Source organism: Gracilinanus agilis, chromosome 1 (assembly GCF_016433145.1).
Source record: "Gracilinanus agilis isolate LMUSP501 chromosome 1, AgileGrace, whole genome shotgun sequence".
Lineage (NCBI taxonomy): Eukaryota > Metazoa > Chordata > Mammalia > Didelphimorphia > Didelphidae > Gracilinanus > Gracilinanus agilis.
This window is the reverse complement of record NC_058130.1, coordinates 526,988,886-527,005,431: the sequence shown is the minus strand read 5'-3', so window position 1 is coordinate 527,005,431 and position 16,546 is coordinate 526,988,886. Positions and strand designations below refer to the sequence as shown.

General features: G+C 34.8%; 1 protein-coding gene across 1 annotated transcript in view; it reads left to right on the top strand.

The window, feature by feature from the left end:
* ASXL3 (ASXL transcriptional regulator 3) overlaps positions 1-16,546 on the top strand; it is a 193,268-nt gene that overhangs the window by 87,427 nt on the left and 89,295 nt on the right. Inside the window, exon 4 of the mRNA XM_044658031.1 lies at positions 8,494-8,615. Coding sequence (XP_044513966.1) covers positions 8,494-8,615 — 122 coding nt within the window. The remainder of the gene's footprint in view (positions 1-8,493; positions 8,616-16,546) is intronic.

Here is a 16,546-nt window from a genome sequence, read left to right as displayed (position 1 = left end):
TCTATTTTTAAAATGTTCACAGACTCCATGTAACATTGGTTTAGAATAAACCAGAATACTCAGTTGTATTCTAATTTTTAAATTATAATCTTAGAAAAAAAGGAAGAGACATTGTAGATGTCAGACTATTGTTATTTCCTATAAAGTTGTTTTCACATATCAAAACACTGAGGGCTTATAGACAACTTTTATTTAGCATAGTAGGAATCAGGAGACCCAGATGTGAGTTCTTGTGCTGGTCAGTTATAGGTGCATGATCAGAAATAAGTCCCTTCTGAGAACAGCTTCCTTTAGGGGGAACAGGATGGAGAGACAGTCCTTCCAGTGTGGAAGCTTCCTCCATGGATAACAGACCATAGCTTTTCTGCAATTTATGTTTCTAACAACATTAAGAGGGTAATGACCTACTCATGCTCACAGTATATATCAGAAGCAAGATCTGAAACCTAGTATTCTTAACACTAGGGCTGGCTATTTGGGAAAATTAACTGTAAAGTCCAAGGACTTGAGTTCAAATCCTGCCTCTGCTACCTATTTGGGCTTTTCTTTTCTCATTTATAAAATAAGGAGTTTTTACTAGGTGGCCTCTAGATTGATGGTCCTTTATCTATTTCATCTGGCTTTTCTCTAGCTATGAAGCAGGATCTTTGCCTGTCTGTCTGACTGTCCATCCATCTATCTTATCTATTATCTGTCTATCTGTCTATCTATCTGTCTATCTATCTATCCATCTATCCATCCATCTATCCATCTATCCATCCATCTATCCATCTATCCATCCATCTATCCATCCATCTATCCCCCCCTCCCTCTCTGTCTCCCTTTTTCTGTCTTTATATACAATAGGTAGTAAGGTTGTGTGTTTGTATAGCCTTTAGATACATACATATACAATGATCCCCTACCTTTTGCCAGAGTTATGTTCCAGAGACCCCTGCAATATGTGAGAATACGCAAAATAGCGACGTTACATTTATTTTATTATTTATATGTATTTTAAGACTTTATAAACCCTTCCCATTCTCCTATAAACCTTTTCCACACTCTTGTTAACCTTTCCCACACTCTTATAAACACTTCATATGCTTTTTAACACTTTGAACACTCTTAAACCTGTGTAATTTTAACAAAATCCCACAATGTAGCAAGAACTCCACAATACAGAATTAGAGATATATTTTTTAAAACCTGTGATACAGTGAAGCCACAATAAGTGGATGGTGATATAGCAAGGGATGACTGTATACACATATAGCTATTTAGCCTTACCTATCTTATAGGGTTTTTGTAATGAAAACACTCTGTAAAGTCTAAAGTCCTCTTTAAAAGTGAGTTATTTGTTTTCATCATCCTGGTTTCAGTCATTCTTATTCCTATCATCATTTTAGATGAAGTTCAGATGGAATCAGCTCTGGGGTCTTGTGTCAGGTGTATTCTGTAGGTACAAACTTCTTATAGCCCCTAGTGATATTTTGTACTCTCTCTGCTGTTTCCTTGAATAATCTGCATAGATCACTATGTCCCAGTCTCTGATTCTTTAAAGACAACATCATCATAAATCCTTCTATTCCTGTAAAAAATTTGTATACTCCACCATTTGTTGGGTGACTCTTTGATGATTTGTTTTTGGCTGACTTTGCATGGATGTTATTTATTTATCTTAATTATTTTATAGGTTTCACCTAGAGAAGCCATTTTTAGTCAGTCATCTTTTGCAAATCTAATGGTGTGTCCTCTATTACTAGTCTTTAAAATTGCTTGGTGAAAGTAATCCTTGTCTATATCAAAAGTATTTCTTTAGGTTTTTGACTTGTTAAATGACCCAAGAATGTCTAACAACCATATTCTTCCTTTTTGTAAGGAAATTTTGAATCTCTCTATAGCTGCTTTAGTGCTTTGTTAATTTTATATAGGTTTTTTTTTAGGATTCTTTCCAGATCTTCTATGGTTCATTTTATAATTCTAAAAGTATACATTAAGATTGGTGTGTGTGTATGTGTGTGTGTATGTGTGTAAAGTTCTTAGGTATGTAAATTGGGAGTATATGAGAGTATATAAATTCATAGAGTTGTAGAAATTGAGGCAAAGAGGCTGGCATGAAAATGTATATCTATATTTCTTACCTTAGAGAAAGAGGCTGGTGGATTTTTAGACCTGAGGATTCTGAGCTGCAGTGGACTAAATCAATTAGAAGTCTAGACTAAGTTAAGCATTAATATAATTAAGGCTCAGGCAGCAGAGGATCACTTGCCCACCTGAAAAAGGACCAATTGACCCAGGTTAGAATTTAAGCTGGTCAGAGCTCCTGTACTGAACAGAGTGAAAAGAACCCTTTTGTGGCTCACAGGGCCTTTGTTTTATTCCCCCTCCTACCTGTGCTTCTGAAGGTTAACTTCTCCCCAATCATACCCTCTTCTTTTCAAATCCCTTTTATGTGTTATTTTCCACCACTAGAATGTAAGCTTCTTGAAGGCAAAGACTGTTTTTCTTTTTTGCATTTATTTGTATGGCCAGTGTTTAACATAGTGCCTGGCATACAATAAGTTCTTAATAAATGCTTGTTACCTGTTTGCCTTTGACAACTTAGTAGTAGAGGAATTGGAATGGGGAAGAGATGAAGTAGTGAGACCAGTTATGATGTCATTACAGTGGTCTGGGAGAGGTGATGAGGGTCCTGTACTAGGGGATGACTGTGTGAATGTAGTCAAGGGGATATATGTGTGGGATATATGTGTGAGACTCAGTAAAGAAAGATTATTATATAATATTAATAAAGGTAAAATGATGAGATGTAATAGCAGAATATTTAGTGGCCAATGAACTTCTATTTGAGGAGAGATGAGAGCCACTTTTAAAAAAATAAAATTTAAATTTTAAAAATAGGTAGAGAACAGTAGATTTTTTAGACCATCAGTAAACAGTAATTTAGTCATTGAATAGTCATATTAAATAATAACAATAGATTGCCCGAATCTTCTTTCAAGTCATCTTAAAATCATTAAATCCTAAACTGTGATGTCAGTTTTGGAAGACTTTTTAAAGGTAAGTGCATTGTTTGTTTAGATTAACAAACATATTCCTTCAGAAAACATGTAAAAATTGAGATAGAGAAATATGAAAGGATCGAGACAAGGGTCTAAACCCCAAATGAACATTGGAGCAAGTTCACTGTTGTCAGGATTCTTCACACAGGCTTCAGAGCCATATAATTAGAGCCTGATTGTTCCTGAGGGACAAAAGCTAAATTCCCATACAAATTGTCTTTAACCAGTGTGAGCTTAAACTTAGCAGTTTGATATGAAGGTTTCTGGGCTGCCCTTTAGGATCATCAAGCTCTCGATTTCCAAAGCTTTTCTCATAGTGAAGTGGCTGTGAGTGTCCCAGGGCAGGACTCGAACCTTCTCCCTTTCAACTGTGAAAAAGTATGGTTGAGTGGGAGTGGAGAGTATGAAGACTCAGATCCTGCTGTTATCATCTCATTGTGCTAATTGCTCATTTAAGAACACTAATGTATTTTGGAGGCCAAATGGCTAATATTCTTTTTAAATTGGGGGCAGCTTTTGATAGATACATAACATAAATAGACACGTCCTTCCTTTGCACATCTGGGTTTTCACGGTGGTTCTTAAGTAGAAGGGCTCTCCCTCTATATATTCTCTTGCAATAGCATTCTCTCCTTTTTAAAGCATTACTTTCATTTGGCTGCCATTTTGAGAACAAGTTCTAGTCTCCCAGAATATTTGTTTATTTATCTAAGAGCAGTTGTTAAAATGAGCCCAACATTACTTATTCATTATGACATATATTATTAAAACAAGAATAAGAAAAAAATGAAAAGAATATGTTTTGACAGAACTCCAGAATTTTTCTTTGAACAAATATAGTCCATTAACTCAGTGCACAAGGGCTTTTCAGAATATGTGATCCAGAAAGTTTACACAGGGACTCTTGGGATATATAATGGGATTTGATATTTACAAATACATTAAAAATTGTTGTGGCTTGTCTGTATCTAAGAATCTAATGTATGTGTCTGCCTTTCACAGCTGTCTGCGTGCAGTTTAGTTTAGAAAGACATTTATATATGCATTTATTTGTATTTTAGATAAAAGATAGATGATCTGCTTTCAGATCTGGGATAGATGTTAGAAGACATAATGGGATTGAGAATTGTAAAGAACTTTAGAGATCATCTAAATAGCAAGGCAGAAATTTCAAGAAGAGATTTTTCTGTTTGTATTCCTAATACCTACCATATGATTTGCCATGCAGGTAGGCACTTAATAATTTTTGTTGAGACTGAGACCCAGGAAAGTTGAGACTTGCCCAAAGGGGTATTATAAAATAAAAATTAAGTATATAAAAAATAACATTTTATTGAGCTCATTCAACAATTATTTATTAACTATTTATTATGTAGCAGACACAGTACTAAGTACCAGGGCTACAAAGAAAAGCAAAAACATGGCCCCTGCCCTTGAGGAATTAATATTCTAATGGAAAAGACAACATGCCAAAACTGTGTGCTTACAAGATATATACAGAGGAGATAGAAAATAATTGTTGAGGGGGGAAACATTAATAGGGACTAGAGATAGGTGTGAGAGTTGGAAGAAATGGGAAAGATTTTCTAAAGGAAGGCAAGCTAGCTACTATATGGAGATGAGGAGAGAGAGCATTATAGGCATAAGGGAGATGCATTTAAAAAATCTCTACCAACATAGAAGGAACTGACAGAGTCTGAATGCAGATTGAAACATGCCATTCTTCATGTTATTTCCTCTAGGAATTTTTCTCTAGTGTAAGTGATGTAGTCTTGTTTCACAATATGAACATGCCAATATATTGTATGATAATATGTAAAATTTATATTTAACCTGCCTTTGGGAGGGGAAAGAAGCTGTACAGAAGGAAACCTGGATTACAAAGTGTCAGAAAACAATTATTAAAAATTCTATCAATTAAAGCCAAAGATCCCAGCTTTTGGGACAAGAACTCACTATATGACAAAAACTGCTGGGAAAAATTGGAAAAACAGTATGGGAAAAATTAGGTTTAGATCAATATCTTACAATATCAAGATAAATTCAAAATGGGTAAGTGACTTAAATATAAAAAGTGAAATCATAAACAAGTTAGGTGAACATAGAATAGTATGCTGTGGGAAAGGACGGAATTTAAGACTAAGCAAAAGATAGAGAACTTTACAAAATGTAAAATGAATGACTTTGATTATATCAAATTAAAAAAAAATTTTTTTGTACAAACTGTGCAGCTTAAAATGTCCTAAGCCCTGGGAGACTACAACTCCCAGGTCTCCCTACCACAACTTCCTCAGACACCTCCCACTTTCTTTGTGGGAGGTGTTTGAGAAAGTATAAGAGAGAGAGGCGCTGGTGCTTTTGGTGCCTTCCCCCCCCCCCCCAGAGCGTTTTTTTTCTAGAAAACCCATCAGAGAATCTCTCTTAACCTTTCCCTTACATAACTTTTTTCTAATATAAATAAAACCCAGTTAAATATCCCCAGAGACTAGCCTGACTTTTTTCTACCTAAAGATTCTAGCCTACCCTCTGAAGGGCTTGGGTCAATTTCCCCATCCTGGGGCTGGGAGCTACCTTCTTCTGGCTTCCTGACCTTCCTTTTCCCTTCCTCCCATCCATCCTTCCTTCTACCACCTACACTCATACAAAACAAAACCAAAATTAGAAGGAATGCAACAAACTAAGAAAATATTTTTATAACAAAACACTCTGACAAAGGTTTAATTTCCCAAATATAAGGAACTAAGTCAGATTTACAAAAAAATTAAGCAATTTCCGAATGGACAAATGGTCAAGGGACATGAATAGGCAGTTTTGACATAAAGAAATTAAAACTATCAAAATAAGCACATGAAAAAGTGACTGTGAGTGGACAGGAGAGATATATGTATTAGACATAGTTAATAACATAAGAGATTATTATTTGATAATAATAAAGGTAACAATGACAAGATCTAACAGATTGGACATATGGAATGAATATAAATGAGGAATAGAGAAAGATACCAATATGCAAATCTGTACGTACCCTCCATGGTGATAGTAAAGTTGAGAAGTGGAAAAATTTAAGTTAGAATTCTATTTTGGATATGTTGACTTTGAAATTCATACAGGACATCCAATCTAAGATATCCAAGGGGCAGGTGATAATGCAAAATTGGAGCTAGGGAGAGAGGTTAGCTAGAGAAATGGTCTGCATAGAGATAATAGTTGAGCTCCAATGGGAGCTCATGATATAACCAAATAAGGGAGAGAGGAGAACCCAGACAGACCTTAATGGGCACACTCAGTTGGTGAATATAACTGCATAAAATCCAGCAAGAGAACCTGAGGAACAGTTAGACAGGTAGGAGGAGAACCAGGAGGGAGCTAGTTTATGAAAACCTAGCAACAAGAGAATATTCAAAAGAAAAGGGTGATTAATGAATAGTGTCATAGGCTGCTGAGTTCAAGAAGTTTGGGAGGTCAAACATGGTACAAGTAGAAATATTTACAAAAGTTAGTCATTTTGAAGAGGAGAGAAATCAAACCTGAGGCATTAGGAAAGCTTCATATTGAATGAAATTGAGTTGAATTTTGAAAGAAAAAAAGGATTATAAAAGAGAGAGATAAGGGAAGAAGAGTGAGAAATCTAGGCTTGGAGGACTGTCAAAGGTGTTGAGTCAAGAGATTGAATGTTCTGTGTGATAGACCTCAAAAATACCATTCTGGCTGAACCAGAGAGGATCAGAAGGGAAATAATATAGTGAGTTATTTGTAGCCCAAAGAGATCAAAGAAATAGGGAAGAAAAGTCTCATATCTGTGAAAAAATAGCAGCCTCTTTACAGGAAGAAAGGAACAGCTTCCAGAAAGCAGACTGTGATAGATAATGCTAGCTGAACACTACTGTTTAAGAAGGACATAGAGGAACCATAGAGCATCCAGCGGAGGGCAGCCAGGTGATAAAGACCTTGAATTTATGACAGAATTGGTGAAGGTACTGGGCATGTTTAGCTAGAGGTTGGACAAGAATGTGATTATGTAATTATTGAAGTTGGTGTGTTATATGTTGAAACACTATTAAAACCAGTGAAGATTTTTAAATTATAAACATGAAACATGTTGAAACTAAACAAGTCACCTTTTTCACAACCAGTGCCTAAACACATGGGCTTGTCTGCACTCTGTGTGTGTGTGTGTGTGAGAGAGAGATCTCAAAGGATATAAAGAGTAAAAAGAGACTAAGGTTAAATCAGCCTCAGTTTCCTCTTCCAGTTTTCTTATGCCTTACTTCACTGACCACTAACTCTTTCTTCCAGTGACAGTGGCCTCTTTGCTATTCCTCAAACAAAGCATTCTCTCCCATTTCTAAGCATTTTCATTGGCTGACCCCAATTCCTAAATGTTTTTCATCCTCCTCATTTCTACCTGGCTTCCTCCAAGTCTCAGCTAAAATCCCTCATTAAAGAGAAAGCCTTTCTTTGTACTCCCTTAATTGTAGTCCCTTTCCTCTGTTGTTTATTTCCAATTTATTCTTCCTCTTATCTTTTTTTTTGTATCTAGTTGTTTGCATGTTGTCTCCCCATTATAGTGTGAGAACAGGGACTAACTTTTACCTTCCTTTTTTTAATCCTTAGTGCTCAGCACAGTGTCATCTCAAAGTGTAGGCACTTACTAAATGTTTATTGATTGACTAACTCTAAAATGGAGTTAATAATAGCACTTAAAATTTTGTTTTGAGGAACAAATGAGATTATCTTAAAGCAGTATGTAAATATTATTATCATCATTATCATTGCTGATAGACCTGAATACAGCATTTGGACTATAGCAGTGTTCTTTACAGTACTACTCTCAACCATCCTCCAACATATATGATGCAGGGAAGCAGAGAAGGCACATTAAAATTACCATAAGGTCTTAAGAATAGTGTAGAGAGGTAGTCATGAGTTTTTTTATGTTTATGATTTTGTACTTTTATTCAAAAACTTCTTTTTCCTACCTGGGCTACTTAGTATTATTAACAGGAAAAAAATTGAAATTTCCCTGATTCAAGGAAAGGAAAAAACTTGTCCCTGGAGAATGGGAGAATTTTATGATAGTCAGATATGGGACTAGTTGCTTCATATTTTAATGGCAACATTCAGATTTTCACTCTTTTTGTTTGACCTAGAGATAGATCGTTCAGCCAATAATGTATTGTACAAATACATACTTTAGAATATATATATATATATATATATATATATATATATATAGCCACATAAATGAAGGAATGATTTTTTTTAAGATAGCCAGTGGAGTAAAATTAAAACCTTAAATTTATTAAGATCCATTTCAGGTAGATGATATGTATTGTCCACATATTGATGAGGCCATTTTCTACTGAAAAGTCCCAACATTTGGTGATTTTAAGTGAGACTTCAAATGAAATACATATTTATAATCTTATTTCTTTTCTCTCTCTTTTAGTTTGTACAAGACAAGTATCAGAAGAAGCTTCTTCCAATCGAGACTCGAGCCTTACAAATACAGCAGTGCAAAACAAGTTAGTGTCTTCCTTCCAGCAACACACCAAAAAGGCTCTTAAACAGGTATGGTTACATCAGCTGTCACTGGGGTAATTTTATCCCTCAGCATAATTTCTGGATTACTAGAATCCTAGGATCATAACTTAGAACTGGAAGTGAGGGACCTTACAAACCATATAGTCAAAACTTCTTTTAAAGATGAACTGAGACCCTAAAAGGTTATTTTAAGTGACTTTTCCAAAGACATTCAGATACTGTACATAGGAGAGCTGAGATTTGAACTTGTCCCTTTGTCTTCAAATCCTGCACTTTTCCCACTGTGACTTATGCCAAATACTGTAGATGACATATGGAACCATGCTTCAATAAGGCACCCTCTTTAGCCACGTATGACTCCCCAAGACTTACCTTTTCCTGTGCACTTCCACCTTTTCTAGATACTCTTTCTGGTCACCTGCACTTTCATAGTACTCAATTTGTCCAGAACCTGGCATTCTCCCTTCACCACCCTTTACCTCCCTATACTTTCCATCCATACATAACTGCTTCTGAAGCCCCATGATCATTCCATTCAGGGACAAACTCTAGGGGACAATAATCAACCTGAGCTCATTTCTCAAAAATTGACACACTTGCACCCCATCATAATCACCTAGTGATTCCAAATCTCTGGTTGCCCTCATTCTACCCCATTCTTTATCCCCTACCGATTGCTTCCTAGTTCCCTACCCCCTCAACCATCCCCCCACACTTCCTCTAAAGGTACTGAACTTTTCCACTGTGCTCTCTGAAATGCTAGATCCGTAGGAAACAAAATTTCTCTTTACAGTCTGCCATATGACTGCATCATTCAATCAAAACTACACTCTCCAAAATCACTAATGATCCCTAAATTTCTAAATATAATGAATTTTTCTCAGTCTTCATCTTTTTTCAACCTCTCCATAGTTTTTGACACTATCAGTAGTAACCCTTTTTTCCTTGATACTCTTTTCTCATGATACTCCTTTACCTGTTCTCCTCCCAGCTATTGGATGTTTTCTTCTCTCTCCTTTTTGTTGTTGGATCTTGTTGGATCTTCATCCATGTCATGCCAGCTAACTGTGCCTCTCCAGTCTCTGTCCTAGACTTTCTTCTCTTCTCTATCTGTACTTGGTAGATATCATTTGATGATAAAAATTACCATGATTTCAGATATCATCTCTTTGCAGATTATTCTCAATCTTCTTGACTGGCTCTAATTTCTCTCCTGACCTTGGGTCTTTTATCCCTAAGTGATGATTACCTCTCATCTTGAACTGGATGTCTTGTAGACATCTTACCTTCTCCAAAACTAAACTTGTCTTTCCTCATAACCCCTTTCCTCTTCCTAATGTCCCTTTTTACTGTCAAGGATATTCTCATCCTCCAAGTTAGTCAGTTTTATAATCTTAGGTGTCATTCTTGACTCTTCACTCTCCCTTTCCTCTCCCATATTCAATTAGTTGTCAAATCATTCTATTTTTATCTTTGTAACAACTCTTATATACCCTCCTTCTCTCTCTTTTGATCCTTCAGAGAGTCTCTATTTCAAAACCTTAAAACTGGACTATTGCAAAAACCTACCGATTGGTCTGCCTCCCTCCTATCTTTTTTAATTCCATTCATCTGTCTTCCACTCAGCTATCAAATTAGTCTTCCCAAAGTGCAGATGCCATCATACTTCCTATTCAATAAACTCCAATGACTCCATTTATCTCCAAGTTTAAATATGAGGCCCTCTGCTTTGAGTTTAGAGTCCTTCATATATTGACTCCTTCCTACTTTGCGTTCTTATGCCTTCCTTCCATGTCCTCTGTGATCCAGTGGCACTAGTCTCCTTGTTGTTCCTCAAATAAGACAGTTTATCTTCCAATTCCAAACATTTTTTCATTGGCTTTCCTCCCTGCTTGGAATGCTTTTTGTCCTCATCTGGCTTTTTTGAAGTCTTAGTTATAGTCCCATTTTCTGTAGAAAGCCTGTCCTCATCCTTCTTAATCTTGGTGCCTTCCCCCCAAGACTAATTCTGTTTTCATGTTTTTCCCCTGTTATATTGTGTTACTTGAGAACAAGGACTTTGTTTTGGACTTTTTTGTGTCTTGAACTTAATCCATGAACTTCTATAAAGGGCCTACTGTGTGCAATGTACTATGCTAAGCACTGGAGATAGTAAAAAGAAAAACAATCCCTGTACCTCAAGGAATTTATAATCTAATGGTTGAGGGGAGATACCACAAAAAACTAGACTGGAAATGTGGGGAAGAGGAAACTGTGGGATATCAACCTCTGGGGCATCTTGTTTTCTGGAGTTAAAATCAGGCAGAGAGTAGAAGCAGAGTGAAGTTCAGTTTTTGCTTTCTATAAAGGTAGGAATTGAGAGGAGTTTAGTTCTCTATTTTAACCCTCTAATTAGAAGAGGAGGCTGAGAATATCAGTAAAGGCTGAGTTAGCTGCACAGTGATGAATTGAGAAGTGATGAGCTTAACCTGGTAAAGACATTTTGTTCCATGGAGTTGAAACCAGTCAAATCAGCAGATGTGGAGGTGGGGGAGGAGAAAAGTTCACACAGGGGCAGCTAGTTGGCTCAGTGGCTAGATTGCCAGGCTTAGAGACTGTTCTTGGAGGTTCTGGATTCAAATTCGGCCTCAGAATTTCCTAGCTGTGTGACCCTGGACAATTGCCTAGCCTTACTGCTCTTCTGCCTTGGAACCAATACTTATTCTTGACTCTAAGACAGAAATTAAAGGTTTTTTTAAAAAAAGTTCACACATAGTAAGTGCTTAATAAGTGATATTTGTTCACTAGAACATGACCCATCTTGGCTATTGAGTGGGAGAGTAATCATGGAAATAACTGTTTATAATTTATTTAGTGAGAAAAAAGTATTGTAATCAAAGGTATAACATAATAGAAAAGACTTTGTTAATGTTGGCACATAATACACTTTAATAACTCATGATAATTGCCAAATGTTATTCATAAACGTATGACAGTGCATTGTTGTAAAAAAAATTGCCCCATGTATGATCCCATGAAATCTACCTGCTATGTGCGTGTTTTTTGGGTGAAAAATTTATCTTTATTCAGATATTAATCTATAGTTATAAAATTAGGAAATAACAGTGTTTGCTTATGTAATAGACATTTATTTTTACATTATCCTTTGGAAATTAGCATGACAAACAGGCAAAATGATAGTTCTGATATGCTTTATCATCTATTATGGTAATATCTATAATGTAATTTCGATATATAAAATATGCCAAATTTATTTGTTTACATAAAAGTTATGCTTTTTTTTAAACTATCTTGTCCAAGTGATTATATCTTATTTCTCTAAATTGTAAATTTCCTCACTACCCAGAGCAAGTATTATGTATTAGTCATTTTTGTAACCTTTTTAACCCAGGCTTCATATACATTTTTCTGTTCCTTAATTTTGTATGCTTATTAACTGGAACAAAAGGAAAAACTTCCTATTAAAATTGGCACCAGAACTGAGCTGCAAAGAAAGCTAAGGATCTTAAGCATAAGAGGTAAAAGGTTGGGGGTAAGGGGGGAATGCATTTAGAATAAAAGTAAAAGTGATTTAAATATTTAATTCAGGAATAAAAGTTTAGAGAATAAAAGTAAAAGTGATTTAAATATTTAATTCAGGAATTCAGGGAAACAATTAGCAATTATACAAGTTTAGCTGGAAAAGAGAATGTGTGGAATGGAATAATATAAAGTCAGATAATATGAGTTGAAATTATTGTGGTATATTTTAAATACCAAGTTGAAGTATTTGTATTTTTATATTACATTCATTAGGGAATCATTGAAGATTTTAAAGAAAAGAATATATAGTCTAGTCCCAAATTGTACATTTGATTATACTTCCAAAAGGGAGGTTGGGGGTGGGGAGTGTGAATCAAATGACTGTTTCTTCTTAACATTAACCAGCTATGCTAAGATCTAGCATATTTCACCTTTACTCTTGTTGGTGAAACAAAAAGAATTTTACATATAAAATATTGCTTGAAATGTTTTTCAGGCAGTATTTCAGCACTTCCAGAATATGTGACAGGGTTGTAAATTAGGGTTGTCGTTATATATCAGAACCAAATATTGGATTGGAAGGTAATCTATAAAGAATAAGGTGATGTAGGAAGTTTGTTTATGTGTTAGAATTTGAACCAGCTTGATAAGGTATAAGTTGTGCTTACATTCTATCAGAAATCCTGGGCCTGGCACTAGATGACAATTTGGTAGAATATAAAATTGTATACTCTATCTCTTAGAGATGTAGACTTTGAGCCATATTGTCAGTGAAAAAAAAGATTTATAATGTGATGATCTGAAGAATTAAAGGATTGTTTTTCTTACATTCAGAGGGGTCTATTTAGGTAAAAACTTAAAAGTAGGAGGAGAGATGGGGAAGGCAATGTGGTAATTTGGCTTGAATAATTATAGACAAGATTTTATCAAGTGAAGATTAAACTGAAGTGAGTTGTAGAGACTGTAAAGCTTTTGAAGGTCATAAAAGGTGATGGAGTTATCCCTATACAACTGAGAGATATTGTTTGTATTTGCTATAAATTTAGTCCTTACAGGTAATTACAATATTGGTAAGATTGTCAGATGATTTGAGATATACTAAGGTTGAGCCTAATTCTTATTATGATTAAAATAATTTAGGGATATTTGACTTTGAAAGTGTGTCTTATAATAGATGATCAAGGGGCTTGCTTTAGTTCACACAGTAAATCATAAGCTCATATTATGCATCATGCGTTGTGCTAAGTGTTAGGGATCAAATGATGAGTGAAAAACAGTACCTGTTCTTTACAAGTTTATAGTCTCATGGATTGTGCTATAATTAAAATTAAAATTATGAGACTGCTAGTAGCTTAATAACTTTGTTAAATCAAAGTAATAGGAGTAGTAAAGAGAGGGAAAAGTAGGGAAGAGGTAGAGAGCTATTTAGTTTACTAATCTATTGGCCACCATGATGGATTAAAGTTCACCAATGACAAGAGTTCATCTAGCCTCCATGCTCCAACCAGAAGCCCCCAAAAGACTACCTTGTCTCCACTTATAAGCTCTTTTCTCCACCTACAAGCTCTCATATGTCACATCTCAAGAACTAATCATAGTTTCTCTTCTTAATTTGCCTGGGCCACTAAGGGACCTGTCTCATTGGTTCCTTGGTTCTTTAACTTTCTTTCTCTGAGGGCCTATCTATACCTGAATTTATTCAGTGGTCTTTGACCTCCAGGTCATTGAGAGATAATGTTAAAGCTACATAATGGAGAGAGAAATTCTCTTCTAACAACTGTAAAAGTGCTAGCATTATGCCTCAATCAAGAAAAAGGAAAACTAGGTTTTTAAGTAAAATTAGATATAAGAGCCAATGTCATCACCACATAAAGTCTGGGAAAATTCATAGAAGTTCACATCTGAATTTCCATACTATTTCTATTTACCATTTAATTTTTCTCTTATTAATTTCTCAAGTACTCACATTTGTAGTGAAAAACAAAATTTAAAGTCTCATTAGATTTTTAAAAAAATTTTATCACTAGTATTATAACTATTGTTCTTTATTCCCTCATTTTCCAATTTTTTGCTACCACAAAGAGCGTGGATATAAATATTTGTGTATACATATTTTTCCCTAATATCTCTTGGGGTACAGACCCAGCAGTGGTATGGCTGGATCAAAGGGCAGGTAGTCATTTAAAGCCCTTTGGGTATAATTCCAAATTGCCTTCCAGAATGGTTGGTTCAATTCACAACTCCACCAGCAGTGCATTAATGTCCCCACATCCTCTCCAACATTTATTACTTTCCTTTGCTGTCATATTAGCCAGTCTGCTCGGTGTGGGTTGGTACCTCAGAGTTGTTTTGATTTGCATTTCTCTAATTATTAGAGATTTAGAACACTTTCTCATGTGTTTATTGGTAGTTTTGATTTCTTCATGTGAAAACTGCCTATTCATGTCCCTTGCCCATTTATCAATTGGGGAATGGCTTGACTTTTTGTACAATTGATTTTAGTACTTTATATATTTGAGAAATTAAACCTTTCTCAGAGGTTTTTATTATAAAGATTTTTTCCCCCAATTTGTTGCTTCACTTCTAATTTTGGATGCATTGGTTTTGTTTGTACAAAACATTTTTAATTTAATGTAATCAAAATTATTCATTTTACATTTTGTGATATTATCCATTTCTAGCTTGGTCTTAAATTCTTTTCTTTTCCATAGATCTGCAGGTATACTATTCTATGTTCATCTAATTTACTTATAGTTTCGTTCTTTATATTTAAGTCATTTACCCCCTACTTGTTTTTAGCATGGATGATAGAATTGTGATTTAACAAAGGGATTCCTTTCATAGGCTTAAAGGATAAATTTAATAATCATATGATATAGTCCTCTGTATTCTTGTTTCTCATTTTCTTTACTTTGATTTTATCTTTTAATATTTTGATTCTGTACCCTCATCATTCAGATATTTAAGAGCATTAAGGAGTTACTCAAATTTTAATATGTAACATGTATGAGTATATATAAATACATCTGAAATGGAGATGATGATAATAATACCTACCTCACAGGGTTGTTGTGAGAAACAAGGAGTTAATATGTAAAATGTTTCACAAACCTTAAATCATTATATAAACTAGCTATTTTTATTGTTACTATTATTGTTATATGAACTTATATAAACTTAAGTATATAATAAGCAAGATTTGTTCCATGCCTAAGTTATTCTCTGGTTCTTAGCTACATACCAAATATTTACCGAAAGCTGACTGACTATTGGCCCTGCAAGAGTTATAAATTCCTTTTTCTATTCCTTATTCATATTGACAAAGGAATAGCTTAGGTGCTAGGAGAATCTGGCTCAAAATATATAAAATGCATTTGTTTGATTAATAATCAGATTCATATTGAAAACTCATTTTAAAGAAAAGCTAGTCTAGCAGAATTTTGCTTAGGTTCTCATAATTGCCCAATTTCTTAAATACTTGTTCTGTGCTGCATTTCAAGTTGTAGGAGTCTTGGCAAATCTACAATCTTTAAAAAATTTTAAATAGTTGCATGGTTATGTTAAATACAGGCCATATATAGTGGTCTAGGTTAGGTGTAGGACTCTTCTGAAGGTTTATTATCTGAACCACCTTATTAACCACCTTTAACTACAGTTCAAGACAGATCTAACTTAAACTAAATTCTTTTTTATAATAATGTTATTAGATGTTCGTGGACCTTTGGAGAATAGGTTTAAATCAGGAAGTGATCATTTTCAGACAAATAATATATAACCCCTTGTTTTATAAATGAGGAAACTGAGGTCCAAAAAGATTACAGGCCCCAAATTTAAACCTGAAAGATACCTAGGAAGTTTTTGAACCTAACTAATTTTAGAGATGAAGAACTTGAGTCTCAGAGAGTTTGTTTCTTGCCCAAGCAAGTATTAAATTTGGAGATTTCATCCCAGGTTTCTTTGCCTTTAAATTGTAATACTCTGCAGTTCAGTAATAATGATCTCCTTGCTGTTCCTTGCACAACACACTCAAGCTCTTGTCTGAGTTTTCACTGGTTGTTCATTGTATCTGGAATGATCTCTCTCCTCATTTCCACCTCAAGGGTTTTCTGGCTTCTTTCATGTCTCAGCTAAAGTCCCACTTTCCACACTTCTTTATTCTGGTGCCTACAGAATATCTTCAGCAACAAACTAGCTTGCCAAAGGTTACACAGAGAGTAAGTGAAAGAGATTGGATTTAAAAATAGGTGTTCTGACCCCAAAGCCAGTGCTACTTCCTCTGCTATACAACAATAAATATATGTAAAATGAATGACAATCTAGGAGAAGCAAAAAGCAATAATAGTGAAAGAAAATAATTTTCATGCAAGCAAAACATCTCAGAAACAGGAGGTGTAGAGATAACAAAGATTATAGATTCTCAAAAGTATATGTGAAAA